Genomic DNA, 18602 nt, shown 5'->3' with positions numbered 1-18602 from the left:
CTACAACAACGGAGGTATACGCATCCATATTTTTAGCCCAGGCAGCGTCAACGAACACCGCCTGCTGCTTATGTTGATCTATCTCGAAGGAGTGCCTTGGCTCTTGCCTTCCGTCTCTCGAGGTTATGTGTCGAGTGCATGTTTCTAGGTAACGGGGTCGTCTTTATTGTTTCTCGTAGTCCCGCTTAAAATTCTGTTAATAATTCTCCTTTGTTGGTGTGGTTGTTAATTTCATCGCCTATTTCTTCAAGTAGCGCCCTCCCAGGTCGTGTCCCCATTAGCCTCTCCTGGTGGGTCACCTGTTGAGCCTCAGCTATCTCCTAGTGTGTTATGCAGCCCTAGGCGCAATAAGCTATCATTAGGCCTGCTGATGGGAAGTCCTAGTGCAGTCTTTATAAGTCATCTGATTAAAGCGCTTAGCTTGTTCTTATCAGCCTGTGTCCATTGCAGCATGCCTGAGACGTACGAGAAGTGGCGAAAGGCGAATGCACGTACCAATCTTATGGCACTGTCTTCTCCTAGCCTCTTAATTATGCTTGTTTGTAATTCTACGTAGAAGCCTAATGACTTCTTCTGACTTGTTATAAATATGTTGTATCATCCTACAATTAGATCCATTCGCTTGCAGGAGAAGTCCTAGTACTGTAATAGTCTCCACCTGCCTGATTGGTTCTCCATTCCTGGCGTATATGTACATTTCTGTTTTCTACATACTTCGGCAGTCTATTGAGTATGACATGCTCCATGGTTTTACCCAGACATGATGTTAACGATATGGGTCTTAGGTTATCTAGATTGAGTTGCTTGCCTGGTTTGAGAATAAGAATTGTGTTAGCAATTCTCCATTCCTTCGGATATATATGACGGCTTTTGCAGAGTTCGTTCAAATACTCTGCTAAATATTTTATAGAATCATCGTCCACATTTTTCAACAGCCTATTGGAAATGCCATCTGGAGCGGCAGCGGATTTACTGTTGAGGTCGTACAGGGCTGCGCGAACTTCCCTTTCTGTGAAGTCTTGATCCATAGGCTCACAGTCTTTCCCTGTATATTCAGGCTGGTCTGTACTCTCATTGCTATCCTTAAGTGGTAAATACTTAGCTGAGAGCCGATCCAGAATGGCCTCCTCCGTTGTGTCCCGACTCTCACGATGGACGAGTCGTGCTACTGCTGTTCTCCTATTAGATTTCGTGTTGTTCTCATGAAGCAAATGTCTGAGTGAGTTCCAATTTCCACTACGTTTGATTCGACCATCTATGGAATTACAAAGCGCATCCCATTGTTGTTTCTGTAAATTTCTGGAGTGTTCTTGAATCTCCCTATTCAACAATGCTATGCGCTTCCTGAGTCTTCTCTTCAGCCGTTGCGTTTGCCATCTCTTTAACATAGATTGTTTGGCTTCAATCAAGTGCACCAGCCTACTGCCCACGATTTCGATATCTTCCTCTGTCGTAATATCCTTCGTTGCCGCCTTTACATCTTCCCTGAGCTGAGTGGTCCAAGTTTGGAGTGTTTTCTTTTGTCCTGTCTCTGTCTCAGCTCTGCTTTTCCTTGCTTCCCGAAAAAGATCCCAGTCAATGTAGTTAAAGTACTTTATCTCATTACTGGGTGTTTCCAATAGTATTTGTAATATGTAATGATCACCACCCAGGTCAATAGTGGAGTTATTCCAGCCAGCGTTCGTTAAATTTGATACAAAAGTAAGGTCTGGGGTGGAGTCCCTGCATGCAGATGTACCACACCTAGTGGGATAAGCTGGGTCAGTGATGAGGGAGAGATTTAGATCTGTAGCTAGGTGCCAGAGTCCATCCCCGTTCTTAGTATTCCAGTGATATCCCCAGGTTTGATGTGGGGCGTTGAAATCCCCTCCAATAATGAGTGGAGCGTGCTTAGTAACAGCCATAGTCTTATTAAGAAGTGCCCTGAAACTCTGTTTCATGTCGCTAGGGCTGCTATAAACATTGAGACAAAAGAGACTGCGGTTTCCTTCTATTCCATTTCAAAATTATGTCCACAAGTAAGTATTCTAATTTGTTTAGTCCAAGGCGCAAATCATGTTCTATGTATGGTATTTTCTTATCTACGAGCGTGGCTAGCCCCCTATACCCGGCTCTCTGCCCTGCGTGTTGCTTTGTATCCGGATAGGCTGATCTCATCCGCCAAGGTTTCCTGAAGCATAAATATTTTAGGTTTGTCTGGAGATGTTCTTATTAACTGCATGAGGGGTGATTTTTTTGTGATAAACTCCTCGGCTATTCTATTGCCACACGGTTAAGAGCCCCCTGCTAGCCATTGCGTATAGAACCCGCCTTACTGCTTACACGCTAGAGTACGCTTCGTAGAACCCCCCGACACGCCAGGGACCGACCGGACGCTTTCTGCTTCTGAGGGTAGGTATTCGTCGTCCTCGCCTTGCGCTTCTACTTTGGTAAGCCTCTTTTCAGTCGTCAGTCTCCATTTCCATAACTTATCAACATTGAAGGTAGTTTTATCTATGGCATCTCTAAGTTGTTTAATCGCCTCCTTGATCTCTTCCAAAGCAGAGCACACTGTCGTTTCTACTGGGCTTATTGCCGGCTTCCTTGGAGCTGGTGTGTTTTCTTCTTCCTAACTGTTGTCATTATTCACCGGTTTGGCTATTGCTACTTTTGTGGAGCTAGTCTGCGAGTTCTTGCGAAGTGCTACAACCTGCTTAGTAAGTTCTTCACTTGCCTTTCTCAGATATGTTACTTCTTTAATTAGCTGTTCTATCCTGGCATTATTATCTCCGACCGGCCGCCCCACACCGCTCTCCGCAGCCCTCACAGTACCTTTCACTTGGTCCGCCAAGGCTGTTCCAGATGTCGTCTTGTCGCCAGGCGTCTGCCCTCCTCCTTCGAAGCGCACCTGCACTTCACGTGATCTGGAGCGGCTTCTGCCCTTCGACGGCGAGCGGCGTCTTGACCCTGTGGGGCTCCTTGAGCGCGTGCGCCCCCTGGTGCCCGTTTGGGCATCCCATTGCAGCTGAGCTGAAGTCGCCCCCAATGCAGATCTGTTGCGTTCTCCTCGTCGAATTCGCACCACGTATGGAATTTGGTACCGCTATCGGCAAGTTTTGTCCCCAGTTGGGTGATCCCCTCCACAGAATTTGCAGTTAGGCACACACGTGATTGTCCTCCGGGTTTTGATTTCCACATCTTCTGCACTGTACCATGTCCGGTGTTGGACATACATCAGATCGATGTCCAATCTTTTCGCAAGCATAGCAGACGTCAAACTGCTTCCTATACAGGTAGAACCTAACAAGGGGCGACCCGTATCTGACATAATTGGATACATTGAGCCCATCAAATAGAACAAGGACCGAGCCCGTCGATTTAATATGTTTGGCTGCCAATGCCAGTGGGTTAAAGTCATGCACAATATTCTTCGTTATCGTGGCCTGATTGTCTCTGAGGTCAACTCTCCGAATCACCCCTTTACGCGGGGTATGCGGAGCTTTCTCGTAGGCGTTAACTTCATATTCGGTTTCCACTATAATGATTGACTTGATTCGCACATACCTGGCAGCATGACTGGGATCTGGTGTACTAACTACCATGATGTTTTGCGTGAAGTTAGGGCAACCGACATCCTCTCGGGCTTGTTGCGGAGTCAGGCCCGATGCTTTAATAATCGCCACGCCTAACGCTGTAGTGCTAACTTTGCTAAAATTGAGACCTCCTCGTGGGCAATGAGGATATTGCTGTGCTCCTTGGGCAATTGGGGCATCCATGATGCCTTGACAATCCGGTTCTTGAACGTAGTGGTTGTAGGTCCCTTGTTCTTGCTGCTGTTGCCATGCTCTTGCTGGCTCTGCGGCGACGTTTTCCCATCGCCAGCAATCCTTGTGGTGGAGCGAGATTTCGGGCTTGTCACAATTTGTCAGCCTAGATCTTCCTCAGTCTCTTCTAATCCGGTAGCGTCTTCATGTTCCATGCGCGTTTCTGCCATTGCGGCCCTGCGGGGCTAGTAGGCCTACTTGGGCCTTGCTAGCCACACACGTTCGATGCACCAAGAAAGGCCAGTAAAGTCTGAAAATGTAAGTCCTACCTTAAAGAAAGGTGTCCACCAATTCCCGGTGACTTCACAAATCCAGTGATGTGCTTGAATCCGTAATGGTGGTAAAGATGGCTGCACAAACATTCAAAAACGACGGAGCCGATGCAAGGGACGTCCGCACCTCGGCTTCTTCTTCTTCCCTTCAATGAAACTGTAACTAGGCTGGCTTCAGAAGCAGCAATTCAAGAGGGAGGTAACGGACCGAGGCAAGCAATACGTAAGCCCTGCAAAGTAACAAAGGGCATAATAAAGGACGACAAGGAATGAAAGCGTCCAACTTAAGAAATCAGATAGAATTCGCGAAACTGTAAAAACTGATCAACAAGGCGAAAATAAGAGTTATTCGAAATTATAACGTAAGAAAGACTGAGGAAGCAGTAAAACTGGACGCAGCATGAAATCAGTGAGAAAAAAAACTTAGCCTAGGACAAGCCGAGATATACGCACTGAGAGATAAGCAGGGTAATATCATCAGCAATTTCGAAGACATAGTAAAAGCAGCGGAAGAATTCTGTACTGACCTGTAGAGTACCCAAAGAAGTCACGATACCTCCATTTGATGTAGTAATGCGTAGGTTACAGAGGCTACTTCTATAACTAGCGATGAAGTTAGAAGGGCCTTGCAAGACATGAAACGGGAAAGAGCGGAAGGAGAACATGGAATAACAGTCGCGTTAATGAAAGATGGAGGAGACATCATGCTTGAAAAGCTGGCGGCCCTCTATAAGAACTGTCTCGTAACTTCAAGGGTCCCAGAGAACTGTAAGATTGCCAACATTATACTAATCTGCAGAAAGGTAGACGTTAAAGAATTGAACAATTATAGGCCCATTAGCTTACTTCTAGTATTGTATAATATATTCACCAAGATAATTTCCAATAGAATAAGGGCAACTCTGGAATTCAGACAATCAAGAGAACAGGTTGGCTTCAGGAAGGAATAATCTGCAACGGATCGCATCCTTCCTCGAAACCCGGAAGTATAAAGCGGAAATAATGACGTTACTCAGGACGGCACACACAAAAAGGTTGCATGACATTTAACCGGCTAATTAATGAAAAGCAGTTGCCTCCGAGTTCGGTTCGTATGTTGCGTTCGCCTAAAGATACCATAACACCAACGCCGAAGTGCGAGTGGCACCAAGAAACATCTAAGTCTAAGATTAGGGTTGCTTCTCATTTTTTTCTCACTTTTTGCATTAATACAAGTCGTTCAAAACACCAGTGGAAATTCACGCTGGCGCCGATAATCTGCTGCGGTGGCTTTTTATAATATTGTCCCGTTGTCGTGAGGCTGAAGAATGAAGTAGCGCCAAATGAGTTAGCCATAAAATTAACTGTTCATAGGGCGAACATATGGCGAGAAAAACTAGTAACACTCAAAGCACAACGATAGCTGCGAATACGGTCGCCGGTCATCGAAACTTGATCTACGGGTCAAGTGTGTCCGGCCGCTAGTCATACCCGACTCATCGTGCATTCCAACGTAATCGCTGGCGCTTTCGTACACTCCAATAAGTACACACCTCTATTTGCTTAGCGCACGCAATCTGATTGATGTGACAGTGCGCAATACAAGGACGCCAGAGACCGAGTGAGCGCTCTTTTCACTCGGTCTATATCGTCGTCCCTTCCTTATGTTTCGCGCTGTTACATAACATGCAATGAACCAACTAGCCCAGCTAGCTACCATTCTGGTTATACAACATTATTTCTTTATATAATCAATGACATTCCAGCAAGTATCCGTACATGAAGGCGCGTCTTGCGCCGAGCGATAACATTCTAACAGTTGTTAGCCGGCGCAAAACGGTCGCAGGTAATTGATAAACAATTTATACGTGGAAATATTTTTGCCTTTTTTCTTGTCATATGATGACGAGGATGATAGTTACCGATGCTGCAGTGGCGACGACGACGCTGATGCACCTGTGAAGCAGTCGACCTGCGGAGCATGTTTACGAGGCTTGTCCTCGCCCGACGTATACGCGCGGGATTTCAAGCTACAACATCACCGCGCTGCGAGGGTGGTCGAAACACATTTTCCCAAGTAGGCCTTGAGCCATTAATGTTGCAATAGCAATTATATGGACACTCCAGGTGCATTCTTGCTGTCGCCGTCGTTGTGAGGCTCCGTATAAAGTCGAAGGGAGACAAAATCGGCGCCGCGCGCCGTATGCTGTACGTGCGAGCGAAAGCCTACGAAGGTGAGCCGGCGATCGCAGCTCAATCTCACGCACGCAAGCGAGGAGAGAAAGCACGCCGTCTTGCATCGCGCGCAAAGCTCCGAGATGGGGGGGAGGGAGGCGGTGCGTTCTACTCCGGGCGGCCGCGGGCCGCTGTATTTTGACAGTCATCTGCGACAGAGACGGTCCCCCGCACGCTGTGTTTTTGCGGCTTAGTTCGCGCCGATGCGAGACGCAGCACGAAGGTCAATTCGCTTGCTACTGCGGCTGGGCTTCCCCACTCCAGCGGTTTGACAGCGAGTTTCTGCGATCATCGAGTGAGATGTGCTCATGTTTGGTTGCGCGTGCGCGACACCATGCTTGTTAATTTAGTTTGCCTGTTTACATCTTTATACGACCTATAAAACTACTATGCTTACTTGGTACAGCTCGCTGTGCACTAATTTGCTATCGCTATCGATGCTTCGCCTTTCGGGCGAGACGACGACTATTTAACTACATTAGTGTCCTTTTTTTACGTTGTGGCCCGTTAAGTTAGGATCAGACTCTCAGTGTGATAACTCGTTGTAAGATTACCGCGCAGAAGATAAGCGACATCAAACTGAAGTTGCGTCCGAAATATCCGTCATGCTTTCGGCACTTAAAGCATGCCAGCCATATTTGAGGGCTGCGAAGACTCATGCGTATGTTAAAAATCCAAATGTATTGATATTTCCTAGGTTATATAGTGAATGTGCAGTTTTTTGGCACAAATGGTTTTCAGCAGAACACACACAGAAAGAAAGAGACAAAATAAAGAAGAACTGGCTATCTCGTGGTACGAAGTTTGTGGGATACGAATAACAAACATTTAGTTGCCAGTCCATCTCGTGTAGTCGCCCCTTCTGTCCGTGCCAGTACGTTCTGCTGGAAACCACTTGTGCTGTGTGCAATGAGCGAGCTCACAGCAAACACTATTCTGCGGTTTTTTCATATCACCTCGACAGTTCTAGAAATGTGCAATTGCGACTCCTCTTTCTTAAAGAAACAACAAGAACCTGCAGGCCTGCTTCAGGCGCCTCGAAAACCCGTGGGTGTTCTTCGAGAACTGCGTCGAGCAGATGTGCTCATGTCGAGGAAATGGCTACTGCTACTGCGATGCATTCGCTGCTTTCAAGTTGGCCTGCGAGCAGCGCAACATCACATTCAACCAACTGCCCGGCAAAACATGCGGTAAGTTTTGTTCCGCTGTGCGCTTCGTCCGTTCGGTAAAGTAAGTAATGTTCCCGTTCCTTGTGTGAACATGCTGTCCCGGTTCTTCTCTTTTCTTATTTATGGTTTTATTTTATTTTATTTATTTATTTAATACTTACTGCTAACCTTATATATAAGGCTGTAGCAGGGTCGGGACACAAATACAACTGTGAAAGTGGTATCAAACATGGTTAACAGGTTATGTTAATAACAATTCCAAATATTGTGGACAAAGAATGCAGGCAGTAGAGACACTTTCCTGCAAGTCATGTCAATGCGTGCAATTCGTATACACAAAGGTATTTATTTTTATTTATTTACAAATACTGCTGTCTCAAAATTGAGACATAGCAGGAGTGGGTGAGTACATCAAGATAACATACAATCAACATGTCACATGTAAACGAACTTCGTCCACAAAACGCTCAAGTGGCAATTCTTGTAGATTAATATGTAGCGTGTTCCACAATTCAATGGTTAATGGTAAGAAAGAAAATTTGAAGCTATCTATGTGAGCTCGAAAGGGAACAATATTCAAGGGAGTGGCTCTTCGCGTTACACGTGCCGAAGAGCCAACAAATGTCACAGGTACGTCGACAAATACTGAAGCATGTACAATTTTGTGCAACATTATTAGCCTTTCACACGTGCGCCTATGTGCCAACGGCTCCAGCGATAGCAGGACAGCATACAGAGAAGGGGAGAAATTGCGATCGTATCGTTTATAAATAAATCTGATAGCTTTCTTCTGCACAGCCTCAAGCTTTGATACATCATATGCGCAGTGGGGTGACCAGACAACAGATGCATATTCTAGAGTGGGCCTCACGAGGGATCTGTAAGCTGCTAGTTTGCATTCCTTGGTTGCTGCTTTTAGTGTTCTTTTTAAATATCCAAGTCGTTTTAGAGCGCTGGAACAAATGAAGTCGACGTGTTTGTGCCATTTGAAGTTGGAAGAAAAAATTACACCAAGATATTTGAACTCGCTGACGGAAGTCAAAGTCTTCTCATCATTACTGTAGGCAAACTTCAGGGGTTCCTTTTTGTTCGAAAAGGTCATTGATACTGTCTTATCGAAGTTGATTTCCATTTGCCAGGTCTTGCTCCAGTTGCAGAAGGCATTGAACGTGTTATTTAGCAGCTCCAGGGCACTGGGGCTGGCGATGTTAGAGTACAAGACACAGTCGTCTGCGTACAAACGGAGCTTAACAGCAGAGTTAGTAACAACACTCTCGACATCATTAAGGTAAATAATGAATAAAAGTGGTCCCAGTACGGAGCCCTGTGGGACGCCGGAAGAAATAACGACTGTGGATGAGTGCGCCTGGTTAAATGAGACAAACTGGGACCGCAGATGCAAGTAGTCTCTTATCCAGCCAAGTAAGTGATTGCCGTGTATGCCTCTGAATAAAGAGTCAAGCTTCATAAGTAACTTATCATGACATACCTTGTCAAATGCTTTGGAGTAGTCCACAAATATGGCGTCAATCTGGCCACGATTGTTAAGTGTAGTAGCAACGTCGTGAGTGAATTCAATTAATTGCGTAACCGTGGAAAAACCCGATCTAAAACCATGCTGACGATGTGAAAGAATGTTGTTATCGTTGAAGTACTGTATAATGTGCTTATGAATTATGTGTTCAAGTAGTTTGCAACAAGTAGATAATAACGAGATTGGTCTATAATTGGAAATTGATTGCCTAATGCCAGATTTGTGTATCGGTACAACTTGAGCAACTTTCCAGACACTGGGAACAGTTTGCGATTCGACAGATTTTTGAAATATGATAGTCAGATACCGCGCACAATACTCTGAGTATCCTTTTAAAAACGTGTTTGGAATGTTATCTGGTCCGGCACTTCTACTAGTATCAATATTTAACAAGAGGGCGTGAACTCCGCTAATCGTTATCTGAAGTTTTGGAAAACATGCTGAAGCACTACCACAGTGAAATTTAGGGATAATGCCGTTATCTACAACAAAAACAGATTTAAAATATGTATTGAACGCTTCAGAGATCATGACAGCATTTGAACATGACTGTCCGTTAATGACCATAGAAGCTGAGTTGGGCACAGGAGGAACAACTGTTTTCCAGAATTTGGATGGGTTGTCTTTTAGGAATGTCGTCAGAGTGTTGTTATAGTAGTAGTCTCTAGCGTGCTGCATTTTAGTCTTAAGAGTTTGTCTAAGCGATGTTAGCACTGAGTTATCTCGGACATTCCGAGTGGGAGAGCCACGGCGGAAGCGCTTTATCCGGCGAATCAACTGAATAATCTCTCTAGTGTACCAAGGGTGTTTCGGGTTTCGCTTTACACATTTTTTTGGTACGAAATTAGCTATGCACTCTTTGACAATTTTCTGAAACATTTCAACTAACAAGTCAACACCTAAGGCATCACTCGAAAACATAAACTCATCAAAGTGTGATGCAAGCGAGGTCACGATAGAATTGTCGTCAGCTCGAGAAAAGTCATGGACAATACTATATGTTGGTTTATTGGGCTCTAGAGCAATGTCTAGGTGGACGATTACCGCCTTGTGATCAGAGATGCCCTCCACAACGTCACAGTCGCTATACAGGAGCCCATCACTGAGGAAGACCAAATCCAAAATGGCAGATTCTCGGGTGCACGAGCTAACGACCTGTGTTAAATCATACGACACAGCAAGATTGATTAGAGCATCGCAAATGGTTCGATCACGTCCAGTAGAAGAAAGAGAGCGCCAGTCAATGTAGGGGGCATTAAAATCGCCACATAATATTAACTGGCTTTTTTGTAGCCTGTTCACTGCAATATAATCCGTGACAGCGTGGATAGAATTGACATCATTTGGCGGTCGGTATACAGCGCCAATCACAGTAGAAAAGCCGCTTAGGTCAATCTTGCACCAAACCGATTCGCTGCCGTGAAGCTTCGGCAGCAAAACGTATTTAATATCTTTAGAAATAAAAAGCGCTACGCCACCACCGCGACCAACAGTCCTGTCATTTCTCAACACTGAGTAACCAGGTGGCAAAAATTCATTCTCAGAAATGGAGTCATTTAGCCAAGTCTCAGTAACACATATTATTGATGGTTTGTGACATTCTACAAGCCAGTTGAAACAAACATATTTGTTAACCAATCTGCGCGCATTAAAGTTCTAGCAAAATAAATAGCACTATAAACATATTAAAAAAAAAGAAAACTTACCACGAACAATTACTGACATGAAAAACACCGATACACACATTTAATTTTTCATGCTAAGGCAGTAGAGAAATATAATTGGTTAGTCTTGAGACAAACATATCAGTTGAACTACTACCAACGACGTGTTCAGGTGGTGCAGTCTATTCTGCTATTGTCCGTGGGAAAAAATGAGAACTTAAATGTATCGTTGTGGAATCTATACTCTTTCAAGTGTCCACTATGTTTTGTTCTAGTGGGCCTGGTGTTTGAGAACGATAGCAGTTGTCGGCTATTTCTGTTTACTTCATTATTTAAGAGCTGGAATACGAACTTGAGACGTAGAAGCTTTGCACGTTTGTTAATTGTGAAAAGACCTGCTCTCTCAAGGAGTTCAGAAGGCGAATCACGACGTCGATACTTGTTGTACACAACTCTAATTGCTTTCCTTTGTACTGCTTCTAATTTATCAATACACCTTTTCGTGTGCGGAAACCAACCTATAATACCATATTCAAGAATTGAGCGAACTAATGATGTATACGCTAATAGTTTCGTACTTGGTGAAGCAGTCCGAAGTGACCGTTTTAGCGAGCAAAGAGCGGAAAGGCCTTACCTGAAATATAAGACACCTGTTTATCCCATTTTAAGTCTGTGGGAATAATTACCCCTAGGTACTTGTAATGGTCAACGACTTTTGACGCTACATGATCTATAACATAGGTGAACGTTAGAGGCTTCATTTTTCCTGATATTGTCATACAGACAGATTTATCTAGATTCATATTCATCTTCCATGATCGGCATCAGCTCGTAACATTTCTAAGTGCATTGCTCAGAATAACTTGGTCTGTAGTATTGTTGACTTCTTTATATATTATGCAATCATCTGCGAACATGCGGACTGTCACATCAGAGTTCTCAGCTCATTCATTAATAAAAATGATGAAAAGAACAGGAGCTAGTACTGTGCCTTGCGGCACTCCAGATAGAACAGGTCAGCGCTCGGATGAGTAACCGTTGCACTGAGTATGCTGGGTCCTCTCTGAAAGGTAAGTTTAATCCATTTTGTGACCTTGCAATTACCAAATAAGATATCAAGTTTCCAGAATAAATAGTGTGCGATACCTGGTCACAGTAATTTGATAGATCAAGAAAGATAACGTCAAGTTGCCCGCGGTTATTGATGGAGGTTGCGAGGTCATGGATCGTTTCTGTTAGTTGCGTTGTCGTCGATCAGCCTTTTCTAAAGCCATGTTGATTTTCACATAGAAGTTTGCGGTCGTTGACGAACTGCATGATGTGTTTAAGTAGGATATGTTCAAATATTCTGCACACAGTACAGGTTAAAGAAACCGGTCGATAGTTAGAGGGATTTGTAGCATCTCCAGATTTATGGATTGGTATAATCTTAGCAGTTTTCCATTCACGTTGTAATTCACCAGTGTTGATAGATTTTTGATAAATAAGTGAGAGGTATTGGGCCATCCACTCGGCGTATCTTTTCAGAAAAGTATTTGGAATGTCATCAGGTCCGCTGGATCTTTTCTCATCAGTGTTAAGAATAAGTGAAAAGATCCCTGATTCCGTAATAATTATCTGGCCCATTGGTTCCCTTCTAGTCCCTTCATTGATTCCTATTGAGGATAAAACGTCATTATCAATGGTAAAAACAGAGTTGAAATAGTAATTAAACATTTTCGCTTTCTTTAAAGCCTCAGTGTGTGGTAGGTTGTTTTCTTTACGAGTTCGGGAGTTCAAATATTGCCAGAATTTATGGGAAGCCGTTTTGATAAAGTTATTGAAAGTAACATCAAGGTATCTATCTTTAGCTGCTATTATATTTGCTTTTAGAGAATGGAAGAGCTTGCGGATTAGTTAAGTGAGATTTGCCAGACCTATTTTTAGCTTTTCTTAGTCTTGTAATCCTACGTTTCATGTGTATTATATCACGGGTTATACGCGGGTTCTTTTTATGCACTCTCCTTTTCGTTACGGGTACAAATGATGTCAAACAGTTTTGAACAATGTTCTTAAAAATAGCCACAAGTCATCTGCTTGAACTATATCGTTTTGGGAATCATTAAGAAAAGCCGAATAACAGCTTTCAAGATAATCAATAGTGCTGACGTCACCATACTGGGCCAGTTTAAAACATTCGTGAAAAGCTAATTCTTACGCTTTGGTGAGTGCAATAACACAGAACATTTAGTTGCTTTATGGTCTGATACAAGGTCCAATACTTCCCCAGGTGGCACTGTCTGAAAGGACAGTGCCATATCAAATCCAGAATACTGCAGCTTGTAGAAGTGATGCGAGTGGGTTGTCGAATTATATGTCGTAAACCGAAGTTGAATGCTATCTCGAGCAGTGTTTCTGCAGAGGCTACTTCTGTGTGCCCACTGCAATTCAAATTCCAGTCTATGTCAGGAAGATTGTAATCTCCAGTAAGACTAATTTGTTTTGTGTTTTTAAGATGAATTTGCATATACTCGGTCAAAGTTTGTAACCCATCTACTCCTGAGTTAGGTGCGTGATACAGTGTTCCAACCGCAGCAGATAAGTTCGCCTTCTTAATCTTACACGAAAGTGCCTCGGCGCTGTCGATTTGTGGGAAGGGGCGTACCCTGAATGTCGTCTTTCACTAAAATTGCAGCTCCGCCGGCTAGTGTTCTTCTGTCGCTGCGTAGCACTACGTAGGCCCGTGGAAAGATATCGCTGTTTGATATAAGTGGGGAGAGCCATGTTTCCGTGACAGCGACGACATCAGGACTATGCTCAAGAAGGAATGCATCCAGTTCGGCCGCCTTGTTTACGACACTTCTGGCGTTGATATTAATGACAGTAAAGTTTTCAGATGTCTGGTAGGGTGAGTGGTTACGTGCTTTGCTTAGCTTTTTGTGACTGCTACTCTGGTGTTCGTCTCCTCATCCCAAGTGAATAACTGATCTTGCATTTTAATTTTGTCAAAGTGGAGCGTAACCATGTCTTGTCTCTGTGTTGCTGCTAACCCAGATATTTTTTCTTATGTTCCGTACTCTCGTTGAAAAGTCTTCGCCGATAGATACCTTGGAGCCTTTTAGTTTCGAACAATTTCGAAGGATTTGTCTCTGAAGTCAACAAGCTTGAATGTTACTGGCCTTATTTTGTTTGGCTTTTTTGCACCGAGGCGATGAATTCTTTCGATGCCCGATATTGTCACCCCGAGGGTGTCTCCGAGAAGTTTGCCGGTAATTTCCGCCTCGAGAGTAGCCGTAGTCTCGTTTCGGTCTCGGTAATGCCAGATAATCTTAAATTAGGCCGCGTGCTTCTGTTCTCAAGTTCATCGATTTGTCTAGCCATGCGACTGTGCCAGCCACTATGCCAGCCAGCCACTGTGTTCCAGCAACGATACCTTTTCTTCAGCATAAGTTATCCTATCTTCTAGAAGTGCAAGCTTGTCGAGCGTAGCATGTATAGCTGTTAAGGATTCATTAGTTCTCTTGTTTTCTTCTTCGATAGTATTTAGATCAGAGGCAACATTTCGAATCTCTACCAAGATCGCCTGTGTGTCAGGTACAGGGTTGCTCTCGATATCGCCATCCACTAGCAATAGCAATTTGAAAAATTTGAAACAACGGCTAACTATAAAACGCATTGGCCGAGGGCACGGCAGCACCAGAAGAAACGGGTCATTACTGTGATAGCATTTTCCAAAATATTTTCTCACCTGAAGAAGAAAAACGAAGGAGTTTGAGGACCACATCTTCGTTGCGGTGCCGCCGTGCCCAATGCCGCAATCTTGTAAGCTGTTCGCTTTACAGGCGTCAGTCGTTGATGACGTCACGTAGTCTGGTATCACAGTATGATAGCTGTCCAATCGATATGCCCGTGTGTCGGCAAACAGATTAGTCCATAAAACGTCGCAGAATTCCGTGCATGTACTTCCATCGATGGTTTGTTCTGGAAGTTTCGAAACGTACTGCTTTCTCTGGGTCGCCATCAGGATTCCCGGTATTGTCTGAAAAAGAAAAACGAAGGAGTTTGAGGACCACATGTTCGTTGCGGTGCCGCCGTGCCTAATGTACCACAAAGCATCATAGAGAAATAGTCGAGGAACGAAGGGGGGAAGTCGTGACAGAAAAAGCGTTCGACGAGAAAACATTTCCGCTCAATTTTTATTCCGGTCAGTTTCTGGCTAATCCAATGGCTACTGAGTCACTACACAATGTTCAGCGTCTCAAAATTGTTCTGCGCTGACGTGCACGTTTTGACGTTGAGCGTCCTTAAAGTTGCTTAAAGGGGATCACTTGCTAAAGCCACAAGTAACGAAAAAATGTTAAAATATGGTCGAGTCTACCTTAGCAACCGTATACTACCAAGGCGCTCTTAATGCTATTTACATTGGTATCGTTGTGTAGGCGAAGGAAACCATCACTCAGTCGCGCATAGTTCGCGTGTCCGGATGGCTACATTGTCGCGCCATCTGGGAAGATGACAATGACAAAAATGCTCGAGTGAGCAACGTGTATAGCATACTTTATTAACTCAAGCAGGCTACGGTTAAAAGGTTAACAAAAACCCGGGGCACTTCGCCGACCAAATAAAGATTTAAAAGAAAAGAAGACGTTTCGGCTCCCACACGGGAGCCTTGTTCACAGGTAAAATAAACAAAAGTGCTCGAGCAGCTCGCTTAAATAGTCTAGAACACGTGACGCAGGCAGCGCGCATACACTGACGGCAGATTGCCATCGCTCCTGTTCAGAGTGTGTGGCGTAGTCTGGATCATGAGGGACTCAAGATAAAGGCGTCGAGATAGCCCTTTTTCCCTGGCAAGGACACGTGCCTTCCCCCAGTCGATTGCGTGGCCGCTTGAAGTGGCATGCTCAGCCAAGGCACTGGATTTCACATTTTCTTTTTTGACGTCATAATTGTGCTGTTTAAGACGCCTTTCAAAGTCACCAGTTTCGCCAATGTACACGTAGTCGCAATCCGCGCATGGGACAACGTACACAACACCTGGGAATTTCTCTTTTGGTAATTTGTCCTTAACATTGACGAGTGATTGCCGTAGTTTCTGGTTTGGAATGTGTGCCACTTGAACATTGTATGAACGCAGAATACGGCTTAGAGCTTCATCCACGAGTGAAGCTCTAAGCCGTATTCTGCGTTCATACAATGTTCAAGTGGCACACATTCCAAACCAGAAACTACGGCAATCACTCGTCAATGTTAAGGACAAATTACCAAAAGAGAAATTCCCAGGTGTTGTGTACGTTGTCCCATGCGCGGATTGCGACTACGTGTATATTGGCGAAACTGGTGACTTTGAAAGGCGTCTTAAACAGCACAATTATGACGTCAAAAAAGAAAATGTGAAATCCAGTGCCTTGGCTGAGCATGCCACTTCAAGCGGCCACGCAATCGACTGGGGGAAGGCACGTGTCCTTGCCAGGGAAAAAGGGCTATCTCGACGCCTTTATCTTGAGTCCCTCATGATCCAGACTACGCCACACACTCTGAACAGGAGCGATGGCAATCTGCCGTCAGTGTATGCGCGCTGCCTGCGTCACGTGTTCTAGACTATTTAAGCGAGCTGCTCGAGCACTTTTGTTTATTTTACCTGTGAACAAGGCTCCCGTGTGGGAGCCGAAACGTCTTCTTTTCTTTTAAATCTTTATTTGGTCGGCGAAGTGCCCCGGGTTTTTGTTAACCTTTTAACCATGTTTCATCCCGACCAGACGGGCTTCCGTCAAACACTGAACTTCACCAAGCAGGCTACGTAACTATTTGTTACCGCGCCGTTTCAAAGGGATGCCATTAAATCATCATCAGCTGCAGCAGCATGACGCAGTCGGGGCTAACTATACTCTCGCACGTGGCGTTCAGAGAGGTTTAGCTAGTCGCTACTTTTGTTCATCGGATTGGTCGCATTTGAACGAGCCATAGTAATTATCCGTCAAACTCAAACTGGTGCACAACAGGAGTTACAAGGCCTGTATATAGTTCCTACCAAACTAAGCCATCAAAAGCCATAAAATTGCGAGTGCTATGTCTTCAAAGGCAGCCGGAGATGATCAGAGCTCAACGCATATTACGTTCAGTTTCGCCTCCGGTTTGGGCTTGTTCCCCATATAATTCAACCATTAGCAGGATGAATTCCGGTCAATGCAGAAAACGGGGGCATACCGATGACCATGGTTGCTCCAACTTGGCCCTGGTCGTTGTGATGCCCTTCTTCGTTGACCCATACTTCTGCTATAGTGGCGACCACAGAATATCAATCGAGCTGATAGCGTAACGATCGACAAACTTGGAGTACAGTCTGCGTAACAGGGTTTCGTTCAGGCAACGCAGTTTGGTGATATGCCTTGAGTTCAAGAAGCTTGAGACCCAGCCAAGATGTGCGGTGTCATAGTGGCGCTATACCTACGCTCGGTTAGCGGTAAATGCATCATACTGGACATACACATGTAGATAAATCACTTTATAGTGACATCGTACAAATATTGGAAATGAATCCTAGCCATGCACAAAGGCCTCCCTGCTTTACGTATACGCCTTTCAGCACTTCTATAAAAAAGTCCAGCGTATTCTGTTTCAGCTGAATAAAAGTGATTTAGGTATGCTTTTATTATTTTACCGAATTTCGGTTTTAACCGGTATGGGACACTGATAACAAATTTACCAGAGAGTGCCGACGGCGACAGAGCACGTGGCTGCGAGCCCACATTTACTTCGGTGGCAAACAAGCCGCAGTTTCGCTGAAAGGGGAAACGTCCTTTGCAGTAGCCAATTAGTAGACAGCTATACGAAGTAAGGGTAGTAGTTTATCGGCCATATAAACTTGAGAACATTCCCGCACTAACTAAATTACTAACCTGGTGATACGATCTCGAAAGGGTGAGGTGGGTCTTCACCGCAAGAATCGGGAGGCGGCGACGCAGGCTGGATTCGGGACGTGGAAAAAGTAGAAAAGAATGCACTCGCTTCAATGGGACATGGTTGTGATTGTAACCAAGTCTCCAGCGGTCTTGCCTAAAGCACGAGACACATTGTGTGATTTGGCGCGCGATCCGTCGTACGGCGCATCGTGTGCGACTTGCCACAAACGACGATTCGCGACACGTGGTACGAATGAGCGCCTGCAGAAGCGGCGCTCCTGCATGGGCGCTCGGAATACTGCGTCACTTCGCACAGAAAGTGAAAGCAAGGGCGTTTGCACAGATATCTCGTTTTGAGCAAACGATAACATTATGCGCACGTCTATGCGAACGCCGTATGCGTGTTTCCGCAAGGCCGCGTTCCCAGCAAGGTAAATATACCTGGTAGCGAAGCTTCCATAGGAGCCCATACGTTCAAAACATGGCGGTCCATCGGCGGTTCATGGGGCTTAGCGCCATATGTATGTGGTGGGAACACTTCCGGCGGAAGAAAAAATAGTGTGATGCCAAGTCCGTTAAAAGCAGAAGTGACGTCATGTTATTTTTGAAGGCGCGAAATTTGTTTTGTTGTCCTGCGTTTGGAACTATATATTCAAATGCCCCGCCATTCGACTTGATGGGCGTTTCGAGCTTTCAGCGTGGAAAGCGATGCAGGAAAAGGCCAGCCGTGCGGTTGTCGAAATCGCATCCCTGCCCAGAACATACTTTCTTTGGAGGCCGACGAAAGCTTTAGGTGTAGAGTGCTGATCCTATTGTCGGATGCCAAGCCCGTCGGCCAGCGCAGTCGCACGAAAACAACTGCACAATCAGCTCGCGGTCGTAACTCGCTACTTTTGACTGAACATATTAAGAAGCGATGAAGCTACCCGCGTCACCAAATTCAGACAAACTTCGACAAGCAAGAAAGCGTAAACTGTGAGGGGGGCGTATTTCAACAGGTGAACTTTACGAGTGCGCCTTTCTGCTCATTTCAAGACGTGCATTGCATTGCGAGTGATAGTGGCG

At 44.9% G+C, this 18602-nt stretch overlaps 1 protein-coding gene across 3 annotated transcripts in view; it reads left to right on the top strand.

The window, feature by feature from the left end:
* LOC142578609 (sushi, von Willebrand factor type A, EGF and pentraxin domain-containing protein 1-like) overlaps positions 1-18602 on the top strand; it is a 370493-nt gene that overhangs the window by 327498 nt on the left and 24393 nt on the right. For all 3 annotated transcript variants that reach the window (XM_075688011.1, XM_075688012.1, XM_075688010.1), the window contains one exon: positions 7292-7479. In XM_075688011.1, coding sequence (XP_075544126.1) covers positions 7292-7479 — 188 coding nt within the window. The remainder of the gene's footprint in view (positions 1-7291; positions 7480-18602) is intronic.

This window comes from Dermacentor variabilis, chromosome 4 (genome assembly GCF_050947875.1).
Source record: "Dermacentor variabilis isolate Ectoservices chromosome 4, ASM5094787v1, whole genome shotgun sequence".
NCBI lineage: Eukaryota > Metazoa > Arthropoda > Arachnida > Ixodida > Ixodidae > Dermacentor > Dermacentor variabilis.
The sequence above is the reverse complement of the archived record's forward strand: the minus strand, read 5'-3'. Positions and strand labels throughout refer to the sequence as shown.